General features: G+C 44.8%; 1 protein-coding gene and 1 long non-coding RNA gene across 4 annotated transcripts in view; one reads left to right on the top strand and one right to left on the bottom strand.

Annotated features, from left to right (window-relative positions):
* Positions 1-13068, top strand: part of kirrel3l (kirre like nephrin family adhesion molecule 3, like) — a 54531-nt gene that overhangs the window by 26132 nt on the left and 15331 nt on the right. For both annotated transcript variants that reach the window (XM_015029852.1, XM_015029853.1), the window contains exons 2-4: positions 7545-7700; positions 8340-8489; positions 11921-12078. In XM_015029852.1, the coding sequence (XP_014885338.1) occupies positions 7545-7700; positions 8340-8489; positions 11921-12078 (464 nt within the window). The remainder of the gene's footprint in view (positions 1-7544; positions 7701-8339; positions 8490-11920; positions 12079-13068) is intronic.
* LOC106945867 (uncharacterized) overlaps positions 1-13068 on the bottom strand; it is a 52622-nt gene that overhangs the window by 22302 nt on the left and 17252 nt on the right. The window contains exon 2 of one of the 2 annotated variants that reach the window (XR_001424648.1): positions 2308-7093. The exons of the other annotated variant lie outside the window; for it this stretch is intronic. This is a non-coding gene — a long non-coding RNA (uncharacterized LOC106945867). Of the gene's footprint in view, positions 1-2307; positions 7094-13068 lie in introns of those variants that run through there. 2 annotated transcript variants of the gene reach the window in all.

Genomic DNA, 13068 nt, shown 5'->3' on the forward strand with positions numbered 1-13068 from the left:
CCCCCCCCCAAACCCCCCCCCCTCCTTTTTCTTCCCTTTTTTTTTTTTTTTTTTTTTTTTTTTTTTTTTCACATGGCTTTTTGTTTCCTGTCCTGCTGCCAGCCAGCCAGCCAGCCAGTCACTTGCTATCTGTCTGCACGGAGTCAGCTCTCAGCTCTCTGGCTCGGGGCTTTAGTGTGTGTGTGTATTTGAAGGGAAGAAAGGGTGTGTGTGTGTGTTATGTTTAAAAGCCATACTAGAATTATGCAGAAGGAGACGCTTCTGCCTACTCAAAACCCTGAAGATACGGGACCACAAGGGTGATCGTGCATATACGCGTGGCAGGTTGTCAAGACACTGCAGCACGGTGACTGCGCGAATCATTCACATGCGCTCACATGCTGACTGTGTCACATCAGCACTCTTTGACCACCCCGCCCCACCCTCCTTTTTCACTTTTTCCTTCTTGCATGCATATACCACTCCATTTCACTATCCACTGCAAACTGTTGGAGCAGCTACTTAGTGCGCAAGTCTGCAGCTGCTCGCCCGTGCGATCAGCCTCACTGCTGCCCTGATGTGTGCAGCGCCCCGTCGCAGCGGGGAAAAGCCTCGCGGTGACGGCCTTGGAGACAGGCTGATTACAGCATTCCATCAATCGCCCCCCTGCTGCACCACCACCACCTGCCTCTGACTTGCTCCTTTGCAACTACAAGTTGACAGAAACCCACTTTTTTTTTTTTTTTTTCCATTTTTACCTTGCCTTATTTTTTTCTTTTATGTTTCTAACATATGGCTCCTTTTTTTCCCCTGCTGCTCCCCTTCTAACCTGCTTTCTTGAGTGTTGTGTTGACAAGCTGACACAAACCCCTGTGATTTTCACACCACGAATTCAAAGAGCAAAAGAAAAAGGGACAGGGGGATCCAAGACGGCAAAGAGGAAGAGAATGTTTTAGGGGAGTCTGGCAGAAGATGACAGCTGACAGTCTAGAAATGCAGCGCGATGGCAGAAGAGCCCAAGAGAAACAAATCAACAATTAGTAACACCTTATATAATGTTCAAGGATGTGCCTGCTGGCCATTGATTTCAGGGATCATGCCTCACTGGCTGCAGACATATGCGCAGTAAGCAGAGCAGTGAGCGGATGGCAATGGATTGTAGATGGATGTAGAACTGGAGGAAATTGCCCTGGGTGGGGGTATCAGTGGAGGGGGGCGCGGGGGTTCTGGCGGGTGGATAAACTGGTCCACTCTCTAAAAAGCACCCGGGCCTCAGCCAAGATTTTCACAATGGAATAAAGGCTGAAAGGGGAGGCTAGGCGGATTAAACTCTGGCAAAACAGCTCTTAAAAAGCTGTTAGAGTGCAATTTGGGCACAAAAACGCAGAATGGGAGAAAAGATAGCGAGAGCGGATGGGTGGGTGGTAGGGCTAGTTGGAATGCAGCGTGGGAGAGAAAGGGATAGAACCGAGTCTGCATGGGCACCATTAGAGACGACGCCGTCTGCAAAGACGCAAGCTGAAGGAAAGAACAGAGGTTCTTACACATTGAGCTCATGTGGGTTTTTTTTGGTGCCACATTGCTGCAAGCCAGTGGGTGGTATCTGTTGTTAGCCCCCTTCCAGCTCTCAGAAGTTCTGTAGGAGTCACGCTAATGAGCTTAGTAGCCAGATCAAATATGAGATGGGTGCAGTATCCCCTTTGGGACTCTTTGGTGCAGCCGCTCAGTACCACCGTCTGCTTTGTACACGCATATACGCACAAGTGCATTCACACAGGGAAAGAAAGACAACAGAGCTCAGCTCAAAACAAAGGGATAATAATTCCACGCAGAGTTCCCCTTTTCCAGCTCGATTTAGAAGCCTTATCTAGACAAGGCACAATGGATACCATTTAGGGAAAAAGGTTGTTTATTCCAAGTTAAAATATTCTTTTACCCACCAATTTCTGTATTCTAGAGTCCTCCTTATCCTTCTCATATTTATATGTTTGCCTTTTTTATGGAAAAAAAAAATCGAGCTAGGGTATATTGTACTCTGGCTTCCCGGCGCTTTCCTGACATTTAAAAAAAAAAAAAAAGATTTTGACTTGCCAAAGCACAGTTTAAATCAACCAGTAAAACTGGGTAGCACTTGTATTTACAGACCCTGGATTGTGGCAATTGGCCTCCTTGAACTGAATTTGATTGAGGTCATAGAGTAAAATGGCTGTGCGAGACGGAGCATCTCTCTCGGAAATGTATTCACCCCAGTGTTGATGCAAAACAAGGGAAATATGAACAGGGACTGAAGTCTTGTATTACGTTATGGTTTATTTGAAGGACATGGCCTCCTGTTAAATTAACTAACAGCCTTGGGTGCATTTTTACATCCAGCGGTTACTGTGGTGACTTACCAGTAAATGCGCTGTGTGTGTTGGATTTATATTTTCTCTAAAGGTCATCTCCAGTGCCATTAACTCTTCGTCCTGTTTTTAGCATCGCCACTTGTGCTTGCACACAGAAAGAAAGTCTAATTTGATCAAGGCACGTGTCCAGCGTTGAGCAGATCATTGCCGACATCTGTCCATCTTGTCCTGATCCCTCTTAATGTGAACGTATCGGATGGTTTGAAAGAGGGAGCGCAGGCAAGCGCCAGGGTCAACGTAAAGCTCTTTAGTAGGTGATGGTCAAGTCTGGGAGGAAGCTCTGCTGCACTTAGCTCCAACCATGTGACAGCAAAAGTCAGAGTGTCAAAGCGTCCGCTAAACGTGCCCGCTGGTGCCTGACAAGTTGATGTCCATATTAACGCATTCCCTGTCCTACATACTCATTCGCATATTCAGATGCACGCTCGCAGAAACGGATATAAAACACAGCACATTTTCTCAACAGGAAAAAAAAAAAAAAAACATAGCTGGCTCTTACCATCAGCCAGAAATCCACATGAACTTGGTCTCATGTGTATCTGGCAGTGTGAAATGATATTCCATTTTAAGAAATCCGGATTAAAATTTAACAGACCAAACTTGCATTGACCTTGTTAGCAGGAGATGGAAAAACACACACTAGACTTGAAACAAGGACAGAAACATAATGAATGCAATACATTTTGTTACTTTGAGATCTTGCAGGATGAAATGTTGAAGTGAGCATGAGTAACTATAATCACCCTTACACATTTTTACCTTCATAATGAAACTAATATCTGCTACAGATGTTTTATTTGTGCGGCGAATTTAGGAACTAGTTCTTCACCTTCATTATATGTTGCTGATGGGGCTCATGGAAGTTTGGTTGTCGAGTCCTTATGCTTTTTATATTTCTCAAAAAGTTCACCAATGTGTCCCTCAGGGCGTTTATTTGAAAGGGTGATGCAGGAATATGGAAAACAGATTCTCAGCACAAAGTCGATCTTGATCTCAGTGTGCTTTGGTTTCGCTGCTTTTCTCTTACCCTGTTTGGATGGATAGGTACGTACATCAGGAACAGGATGTCTGCTTCGGGAACTAAATGTTCTTAATCTTATGGATGATGTAGTGCTATTTGCATTTTACAGCTGTAGTCTTCGGGAAGCAATCGTTTGGTTGGCAGAAGAATTTGAAGTGGCCAGGATGAGAGTCAGGTTTTTTGAAGATGAGGCCATAGTTCTTAACTAGAAAACAGAGGATTGCTCCTTTCAGTTTGACGGTCAGGTCAAGTCAGGTCAGGTATCTTCTTCATTGCAGGATGAAGCAGTTTATCCTCCAGGTTGACCACCAGAGAAAAGCTTTTGCTTATTGATCCATCAGTGCTTCAACCTTTATCTGTGACCACAAGAAATAGATCGTAACTGAAATAACGAGACCATGGCAGTGTTGTGAATGGTACGTCATGCTGTCCTTTTCATCAACAGTGGTACGATAGAGCAGTAGCTTCATAACTAGACTTTGACAGTTTGGTGTTGTACAGAGCTTCATCAAATATGTGGGCTCCAAATCGCTTTACACTACCATGGCCCTTATCAAGCGCCTTGTCAAGTCATTAGACGCCAGAATGTAGCTTTACACTACATTCAGTGATTCACTCAATCGCAAACATGTTCACACGCTGATGATGGCATGCTACTGGATAGTAGCCACAGCTGTCCTGGGTCAATCTGGCAGAAGCAAGGCTGCCATGCACCAGGGCTCCTCTGACCACCACCAGCAGGTAAGACAGGTAAAGTGACTTGCCCAAATAAATAATGACCGAGACCGACTGAGCGGGAATCAAACCAGCAACCCTTGGACTGTTGTAGCCTATCCTATGGGTACAGTGAACTGTTACCCTTAAACTCTAGTCTCTCAAAAAAAGAATGGATGACTGGATGCACAGAAGAAGTGTTTCAAGAAAATTTCAGGGTTTTTTTGGGGGGGGGGGTTTCAGTATTGAAGCTCCCCATGTTTAGTTTGGGGAAAAGAAACACTCAGAGCCGTGCAGTTTGTGTTTGTGTACTTCAGCACAAGTGTGTGACACAGCAGCCCACAGACAACGAGCCTCTTCACACCCACATCTTCTTACTTTTTCTACTTGCTCCTCCACCACCGATTCTTTGTCTGGTTCTGCTCCTTTCCCCCCCCCCCACGTCAGAAATGTATTCATGTAATTAAGCTGCTAATACACCGTCAAAGAATTGTCTAATTCAGCAAGGAGGAATTAAAGGAATCTGGCATGAGTCATTAGCCAGTCGAGATGTTCTGTTCAGCGTTTTCAATAAGGGATCTGGAGAGCCATGAATCACTTATAGGGTGAAAAAAAGAAACGCTCTCTACAGCACATGCTCTGCGCTTTATGTTTGCATAGCTGCACATATATGTGTGCGCGTGGCGTTAATTGCCATTTGCGAGCATGAAAAATGACATGTGGGCGAGGTAAAGAGAAACAATTCAGTGCATGTAATCCATCTTAACAATCAACCAATGCAGTGAATTATTACCCATTGTAAACATTTAGATATTCTGGGCGAGAAACTTAATTGCAATCAATGTTTGCACTGCTGCAAGCATGGGGAGGAAAATCCTCAGCTCACTCTGCAAGGAGAGAGAGAAAGGAAACACACAGAAGCTCATAAAGGCAGCATGTTCGGGACACGCAAAGAAAAAAAAAAAGAAATATTTTTTTAAGGGTATGATGGGAAAATTCCAGCCTTCGGTAAATGCCGAATAGACTGAGCTCGAAGACGCTGCACTTCTCATTGGCGCTCTAAAATTGGCCTCTTTTGATCCAGAGTGCGTGATACACATACTGCCTACCTGTTTGCATCCACTGCTCATTCGCATTTTGATAAAGCGATGCACAGGGAGAGAATATTAGAACGCTTTTTTTTTTTTTTCCCCCCTAATAAACTATTAACACCTCCTTGGGGCCAGATGGGGGAGTGAGAGATGATGGGTGGAAGTGAAAATGGGTTTTAAGAGGGATGCTGAGAACCACGACGTGTTGGGGATGAACTCTCGTTCTTGATGAGCTCACTGTTTGGCATCTTTAATTGTGATGTTGCGTGACACTGGCGGGAGGTGGGCTGAAAGGGTGAAGGAGGAGAGGGGTGAGGTTCAGACCAGGGTGCACCCGGAGATGAAGTGGGTAATTGAGTGGGGAATAAACAGTGCCAACAATCTGGGAAGCACCCCCCCCCCTCCCCTTTCAACAAGGAGGAAAAAAAAAAAAAAAAAAAAAAAAAAAAAAAACATACAGAGAATGGAGTGAGAAGAGATGAAGAAAGAGAAAAGAGTGAGACTGAGAGAAAATCCCATCCATCCTCTGGGGGGAAAAGCTGCTATTGAAAAGCTATTAAACTTGCATTTAGCAGGATTGATTGGAAATGAAGAGGCCTATTAAAAGAGAGGGACAAGGGGACAATAGCGCGTCTCTGGCCGCCGTATGTTGCCCTCCTTTCAGTGGCTTTCTTTGCTATTGGAGGTGGGGGGAGAGGGGCGGGCTGTCTGTTTAAGCGCTCCCACCAAGAGAAGCAGTTAAAAAGGGGGGGGCTTAGCACTGGCTGAATAGGACCCGTCTTTATCTTCCTTCATCCCCCCCTTTCCTTCTTTTCTGCACTGTGCAACAAAGAAGTGGAGACGCTGAAAAAGGGAAGGTTTCTCTCTTTTTTTTTTCTTTTTATAAGTCCCTTTCCCGACTCACACAGACGCCCTGCGAAGATAACCAACCAACTGCCTCTCCTCTCCGTCTCACCACCTACCTTCCCCCTATGGATTAGTTACCTCTGGAGTGTTGCCATCTTTCCCCTGCCAGTAGGATTTGTAATACTCAATCTTTAGCATAGTGGCACAAACAGTCGGAGCCGAGTATCCGTATTCACGCTGCGCTTCGGCATGTGTGTGAAGGCAAGCCAGCCAATCCGGAGGGAGCGCGTGCGCCTTTTGCTTAAACACGGCAGCGAGACGGCAGCAGGTGTCTCCACCGACTTTCAGCAGGCTCAAACGGATGGTTCCCCCGGGAACTTTAATGGAGTTTTGATTGTTTAACATCCATTTTTACAGAAAAGCACATTTAAAGAGTGGCAGATTTTTCTCCCCAGAAGTGTGTTTTCTCTTCACGTCAGTAAGCATATAACCATATGGTCTTTTGAAACAGTTGAATAAGTAATGGGGTACTGCTGACTCTTTTTCTTAGAAGTTTTACAAATAAAAAAAACAAAAAAACAAACAAAAAAAAACACGTACACAAGTTGGGTATGTTCATTCTCTTGTGGTTGTTGTGAAAACACTATAAAGGTTGAGATGATCACAGAATGATCATCGTGATCATCGCAGCATCGTGGCTTGTGCGACAGTGGAATCAATTTGGGTTGAATCTTTTTGCTGCTTAAGTGTAACTTCAGAACCTCTCTCGAACGCCAATAAAAGTTGCTCTTCCACATTGCGGATGTCATCAGTCAAACTTTAGATCTTAAGACAACTTTGAAACCCTTAGAACTCAAATGCGTCTCAGATTATTTAAAATCTGTATCAGGAGAATAATGTGGCCAACGGAGGCCTCGGTTTTCTGTGTGGCCGTTGCAGGTTAGAGTCCCGGCCCTCTGACCAGCTCCCGCAACCCAATTTTCCGACAACTTACTGACGAGTAGTGGCCACTCCAGTCAGGAAATCAGTTTCAAAACCTGCACAAAAAAATAAAATAAAATCAGTCTTTTACTCATACTTACCGATGTCAGATGACATCACTGTGTTTCCTATGACAAGAAGAGTCACAATCTGACTTTAGCACAAAAGGTGGGACAGTTTTCAACTTTAATACAACTTGAAAGCTGTCAGACTCCCATGTCAAATGTGTCAACAGTAACTGAGTTTGCTGAAGAGTTAAATCCATCCATTGTGTCGCTTATGATGTCACTGATCCTCAACCAGAACAGAGTTTGCTTTATTTTTTATTTTCAATCTATGCAGTTGATATCTATATACTTTGTCACCCTGCTGTGTTGTTACTGTTAGTGTAAAAACTACTGGCATTGCCTCAGCATAAGACAACTGATGGCTGATTCTAACTGTATTCTTCTATTTCACTAGCTACGAAATGATTTTCACATTGTCCTTTTTATTTCTGTCTTCCAGCAGCCACCAAAGCAGCCTACTTCTCCCAGCAGCCCCAGGACCAGGTGGTGGTGCAGGGCCAGTCCGTGACTCTGCCTTGTGTGATTGTGGGTTACAGGGGAATGGTCCAGTGGACCAAAGACGGCCTGGCGTTGGGCGGAGAGAGAGACCTGCCAGGTACGGTCACTATCCTTGTTTCTGTTGGCCCCCTCCTTCCTCCTGCTCTCTGTATTTATTGTCCTTTGTGTCTCATCGGGTCTTGTTGCGATCAATGCCCGGTCTCATTAGAAATCAGCTCCCTCTCTGTCAGCCGTTGGGGTTTTTACACAAATGAATGGCGAGGGGGAGAACGCGCCGCTGACAGATCGGCTCCCGCTGCACACACCAAACTTTAATTTGTTGCTTAGCATTTTAAGAGTCTGGTAGGAAGGTGGATAATCAATTGGCTTTTGTCACGCACTGACATTTAAATGTGTAGCAGCGTAGTGAGAAAGCGGAGAGGCTTCCTCTTGACCTTAGCAACCCCATCTTTATTGTGTCTGTGTTTAAAGGACAACCTCCTCATGCAGCAGCCCTCTTACGTGTTGTGTTCCAAGCCTCATGCCACTGTGCTAACACAACAGTTTAAATGCCTGGCCTCTGTAAGGTGCTGCATGCTTTTCACTTGTGCTTTATAAAGAGCTTTTCCACCTCTTCCCTCCCCCCCCCCTTTGTTCAGAGCAGGAGCCTGGTTATATTTTACTCCTTTTAAATATGTGTTTGTTGTTGCTCGAATTGTTTACTTCTAACTCTATTCTCTGTGCTGGCTTCATGCAGGCTGGACGCGCTATTCCTTAATGGGCGACCCGCTATCAGGCGAGCACAGCTTGCTGATCGATTCAGCGGAGTTGGCGGATGACGCGGTGTATGAGTGTCAGGCTACACAGGCAGCGCTCCGCTCCCACCGTGCCAAGCTCACTGTACTAGGTAAGATACACAGCTCACTCATGATCCTCCCAGCCAGCTCTTGTGCCAGGGTCTGCAGGCTGGCAGAGCTTTGAAAGAGAAGAAGGGGGAAAAAAAAAAAAAAAAAAAATCAGGGGAGTGTCTTTATCACAAAACACCAAGGCTGAAAGACAAGTGTAATTTCCAAGACTCTGGAGAAAAAAAAAAAAAAAAACACTTTATAGGATATTCAGATCTTCAACTCAATGATGTGTCTGCTGTGTCAGGATTCGATTCATTATCTAGGGGTCTTAGTTGTCTGCAGGGAAATGGTGACACCCCCTACCTGCATTAGGTAGCAGATTATATGTTGTTGTTATATTTTTTTAGTCTTTTTTTGGTCACAAATAGACATTTGAGATACACCAACCACGTTCACACATCAGCAACAAAAATAAGTAAATCAAACATGCAGTTTTTAAAGGATGTTTTCCTTTACAGTGGTTAAACAGCCATCCAAGCTAACCCTAGTTTAGCACTTAAATGGAACCTGTCTAAAAAATAAGTTGACAAAAGTTCTCTAAAAGCAGTACATTATGCACCTATCTGAAAAGAAATCTGAGAATGCCCAGATAAATTACAAAGGTGAAGAGTTTGCATAGGCCTAGTCAAAGTCCAAACTTAACTCCTCAAGTCTTCATGTGACCCTAAACAGGTCATTTGTCTTTTCCGAGTGCGTCTAATTCTGCAAAGAAGAGTGGGGGGAAAAAATGACAACTATGTAAAACAAACGTCTTAGTGCAACTGTTGCCTCCATGGGTGACACAACCAGTTTACTGAGCAATTACTTCTTTTTCACATAAAGGCTGGTTAATGTGGACTGTCATTCTTCCATAATAAATAAAATTATAAATTAATTGCATTTAGTATTTACTCAGGTTATTTTTGAAAGATGAAAATGTACTGAAACATTTAAATTTGACAAAAAAAGAAAGCAAAAACAACAACAACAACAAAAACCCATAAAGGTTCAACTTCACTTCACAGCACTAAAAGGTTGTTTAAAACTTATGGTTTGTATATTTTATTCACTTCCTCTGTACAGACTGGGATAAGATTTTGTTTTATATACTGCAAAAACACATCTTAAAGAAGTGCCAAGCAAAGCTCAGCAAAAAAAGAGGGGAAACGCCTTTACTCTCAGTGGCAATAATCGAGACTGTACAGGTCCAAGATAATGTGATTGCTGCAGTCACAAATGACTCGCACAGTTGCTCCAAGGTCCAGATCTGCACAGTTAGCACATTTTGCAGCAAGCCACAACATCTATCAAGCGCAGGGCGGTTTTGTACATTAACGTGATGTGAGTGATCTACTTCTTCACACAGACATTCAGAAGTGGAGGAAGAGGTTTGGGGGCAGGGGGGGTATGGTCAGAGTAGCGAGGATTAGAAGTGACAGACCTTATGGGAGTCGGTTAGGTGCTGCTGGCATCTGGTGGCATGCAAAGGAACACCACTCCATTAATTAGTCCTGTCAATAGTCCATAAATTACCACCCAAGCAAATAAACCTTATAAGGAGGGAGAAACTCAAAGGAAGAGTTTATGCAGAGCAGTTGCGGCAAATTGTGCCACAAAGGCTGTTATTTATTTGTTGCCACGGAGGCAAAGTGTCAAAATACTGGAGATTGGGTTGGCTAGGTAGAGAAGTCACACTCAGAACTGAAGTAGAACAAAAGCACTCAAACCTCCTCGACGCTTTTACAACTTAGCACATTTCAAATCACCTTCAGTATACTTTTGGGAGGCGTTTTACGTCATAACTCTACACGAAGCGGCAAAGTGAAAGAAAAATCATGCATTCAGTTGGAAAATTTTCACAAGAACCTCAAAAACGTGGCTTGAATTAGTATTCATCCCCCTTTACTCTGAAAACAGTAAATATAACCATGTGGCTGCCTTCTTAGGTCACCTAATTAGTAAGTAAGTGTCCACCTGTGTGCAATTAACCATCAGCTTATACAGCTGCTCGCTCTCCAGGTTTGCTAGAGCACATCACAGTGTGATGGGGACCAAGGAACTCCCCAGACAGCTTAGAGAGAGAGAGGTTTTTTTTTTTAGGTCGTTTAAAGGAGGATTCAGATTTGGGAAAAGTGCAGCACAAACCGACAACCTACCAAGACATAGACGTCATCTTACCTGAAGGGAACAGCATAAATCAGAAGCAGTCCAGAGGTTTCTGGTAGCTCTGGAGGAACTGCAGTGAGCTGCAGCTCAGGTAACTACAATGACGTCTTTCATAGGAAATTATCAAAACTTTTCTTTAACAAAACAGACAACAATTCAGTTTCAGACATACAGGTGTGTGTAAACGCAAACGATACGTGTTCGATTTTTATTTGTGTAGTATCCCGACCACCATGTGTATTGCTCCTTCCACTTCACAATTGGTTAATAATAAATCTCAGTAATAATACATTTAATTTCCGACTGCAACGACATAAAGTGTGGCATGGGTGTGAATACTTTTGCGAGGCACTGTAAAAAGACAAATCACGAATGCTCATCTGTCTGCACAGAGCAAAGCAGCCTGCAGTTCTCCCTATGTAGAAATACATAGTATGTAAAATCACGGAAATCAATGAAAAACTGTCACCCCCTCCTGGAAAAGTGCCCTGAAAGACTCTGGCTGGCGGTTCATGATCATCATGCTTATGAAATACACACAGAAATAAAATCAAAATGCAGTCTAGCTGTGAGGATGTGACTATCAAAAAGGAAGTGGGGCTTTCCTGCGTCGCGTGTGCAACCGCCCGCATTTGTGTGTATGCGTGTGTATAAATCAATGTGGCCAGATGAGACCAAAGCAATCCTGCACAGTCAAAGGAGTCAACGGTGGGAGTGCAGTCAGGGGAATCGGCATGGAAATTAAAATCACCTAGCGCTCGGATTCCATTAGTGTCCGTGCCGAGGCAACGGAAGGACCTCTGACAATTCAGATACACACAGCGAAATTGGTTCGGCGGAGGGTGCGAGAAAGGCCAGCACAAACCCCATGTTTACGCCTTCTCTTATTGGTCGGGGGAGATAGACGCCTTCATCAGGGGTGGCACGCTCGGCTTGCCAGTGGTGCGTGCGAAACCATGCAAATAAATGAACAAATAAGCAATTCGGCTGAAACATCACTCTGCAGCAGTGGGAGCAAATAGAGTAATAATGCTAGTCCCCAGAAAGGAAATAAATAAGGTTGAGTGTTTCTTTTTCTTTCCCCGCCGCCAACTAACAACTGTTCTTGGTCTTTTCTCTTGTATAAAGCTACACCTTGTTAACAGACGCTCGCTAGTAAGAAGATATAGTCATACACCGACACCGAGCTAAAAAGCTACAGCCAGCATCAGCCTGGCTGTGTACTTGCCTGGGTCTTGCCGTTTCGTTTCTGAGTGGTATGTTTTTTTTTTGCTCTGCTCCACAGTTCCACCCTCTGACCCCGTGGTGGAAGGCGGCCCCGTTGTTCGTCTGAAGGCCCACACACCGCACAACCTTACCTGCAGAGCCTCGGGAGCCAAACCTGCAGCTGAGATCACCTGGTACAGAGATGGAGAGGTCATGGAGACAGCGATTTATTCCAAGGTACAGCGAGAGCGGGCTTAGTCGCTAACCGCCCGCGCAATCTTGTAGAAAGTAGTAGTTGGAGAGGAACACATGCAAAAGTATTCAAAACAAAGACATTTCCTCTCAGGGGTATGACTCTCAATCTCTTTCCATTTCTCCCGATCTTTCTTTTTTTTTTTTTTTATCTATTACCTCCCTTCAGTCATGAGGATTTCTTTCTTGTGCTCTCTGCAGTCCCCCTCCCATTTTTATCACTCATTCCTGACCCCCACCTTCGCCTCCTATGCCTCCACCCAACCCCCCCTGCCTTTCTTTTTGCTTGCTAATGCAGCCACACTACAGCATAACTGGAGCATGCCAAAGCTCAGACAGGCATGAGCGTTTCATACAGTAGAGCTTCTGCAGAGGAGAAATCACCCACAACAATGTAGAGACACAATGGGGATGCGCCCGAGCGTGAGGCGGCCGCGGCTGGGAAAGTGTCACATTTTTCATGCTCCCTGACCACGCTAAACGACGCTAAACGCCACATTTAAGGAAGCGAAAGCCTGCAGAGTGAGAAAGAGGTGGAACGGGGGCGGAGGATCAGAGGGGTGAGGGCGTGAGAGGATACGAGATGTAAGGAGTTGAAGAGGGAAAGAGGCACAGAGAGGGGCATCAATATTCAGTTAAATCACGAGGCGGCTTTGTGCAAAATGAAGCAAATATCCGTCAATTTTGCCAAACCGAGGCCGGGCGGAGGGCTGGACGAGGCTTTGTCCGAGTGAGTGGTGGTGACAGAGAGTGATGTGATTTGATCTAGCATAAAAATGCTTTTTGTGTGTCGGGCCGAGGAAGTGAAAGACCTGCTCCATTGATTTGGCTGTCAAGGGAAAAGGTTTAGCTCGCACTCGATTTGTGACACTTCTTCCATGCGACCATTCCCCAATGTAAAAACACACATACCTTTCTCTGTGGCCGTTGCAGCTATTCCCCCCCCCCCCCCCCCCCCCCCCCTCCTTCACCTCC

The sequence above is a fragment of the Poecilia latipinna genome, unplaced genomic scaffold (assembly GCF_001443285.1).
Source record: "Poecilia latipinna isolate Pla-1442-1.1 unplaced genomic scaffold, P_latipinna-1.0 Scaffold165, whole genome shotgun sequence".
Classification (NCBI taxonomy): domain Eukaryota; kingdom Metazoa; phylum Chordata; class Actinopteri; order Cyprinodontiformes; family Poeciliidae; genus Poecilia; species Poecilia latipinna.